Raw genomic sequence first — 458 nt, 5'->3', positions numbered from 1 at the left:
GGGTCAAGTGTTTTGTTGTGTGGGCCCCCGGCCGATGGCAGGGGGGGTTGGAACTAGATGATCTTAAGGGCCTTTCCAACCCAAACTATTCTATGATTTTAAAGTACACCCTAATATTGCTGTTTGCAAACAACATGGCTAAAAATCCCCAATACTATTACCAAAGTCATTATACAATAAGATACTTTAATACTTACTAGATATTAGGCGAAATGAAGTGTATTTTTGAACAATTCTTGTCAGCAACAACCATTCCTTCAGTTGCTCTTGTATCTGCTCCCAGGACTATGCCATCCTACAGAAAGAGAAGGTTACTTCTAAAGCCTAAATCTCCAAAGGAGACCTTTCTGGCACCAACGGCCAGACCGGATGCAAGGCCCGGAGCAACCCGGGACGAGGAGGGTGAGGAGGATGAGGCACTTGAGCAGATCCGCACAGGCAGAGCATGACTCAGCAGC

At 46.1% G+C, this 458-nt stretch overlaps 1 protein-coding gene across 1 annotated transcript in view; it reads right to left on the bottom strand.

The window, feature by feature from the left end:
• Nucleotides 1–324, bottom strand: part of LOC104413627 (proteasome subunit beta type-7-like) — a gene marked incomplete at its 5' end in the record, with an annotated part of 11,459 nt that extends 11,135 nt beyond the window's left edge. The window contains 1 exon segment of the mRNA XM_010024680.1: nucleotides 198–324. Coding sequence (XP_010022982.1) covers nucleotides 198–324 — 127 coding nt within the window.
• Nucleotides 325–458: the final 134 nt, after the last annotated feature.

Source organism: Nestor notabilis, unplaced genomic scaffold (genome assembly GCF_000696875.1).
Source record: "Nestor notabilis isolate BGI_N333 unplaced genomic scaffold, ASM69687v1 scaffold33471, whole genome shotgun sequence".
NCBI classification, from domain to species: Eukaryota; Metazoa; Chordata; class Aves; order Psittaciformes; family Psittacidae; genus Nestor; species Nestor notabilis.
Note: the sequence above shows the minus strand (reverse complement) of the source record. Positions and strands in the feature narration are given on the sequence as shown.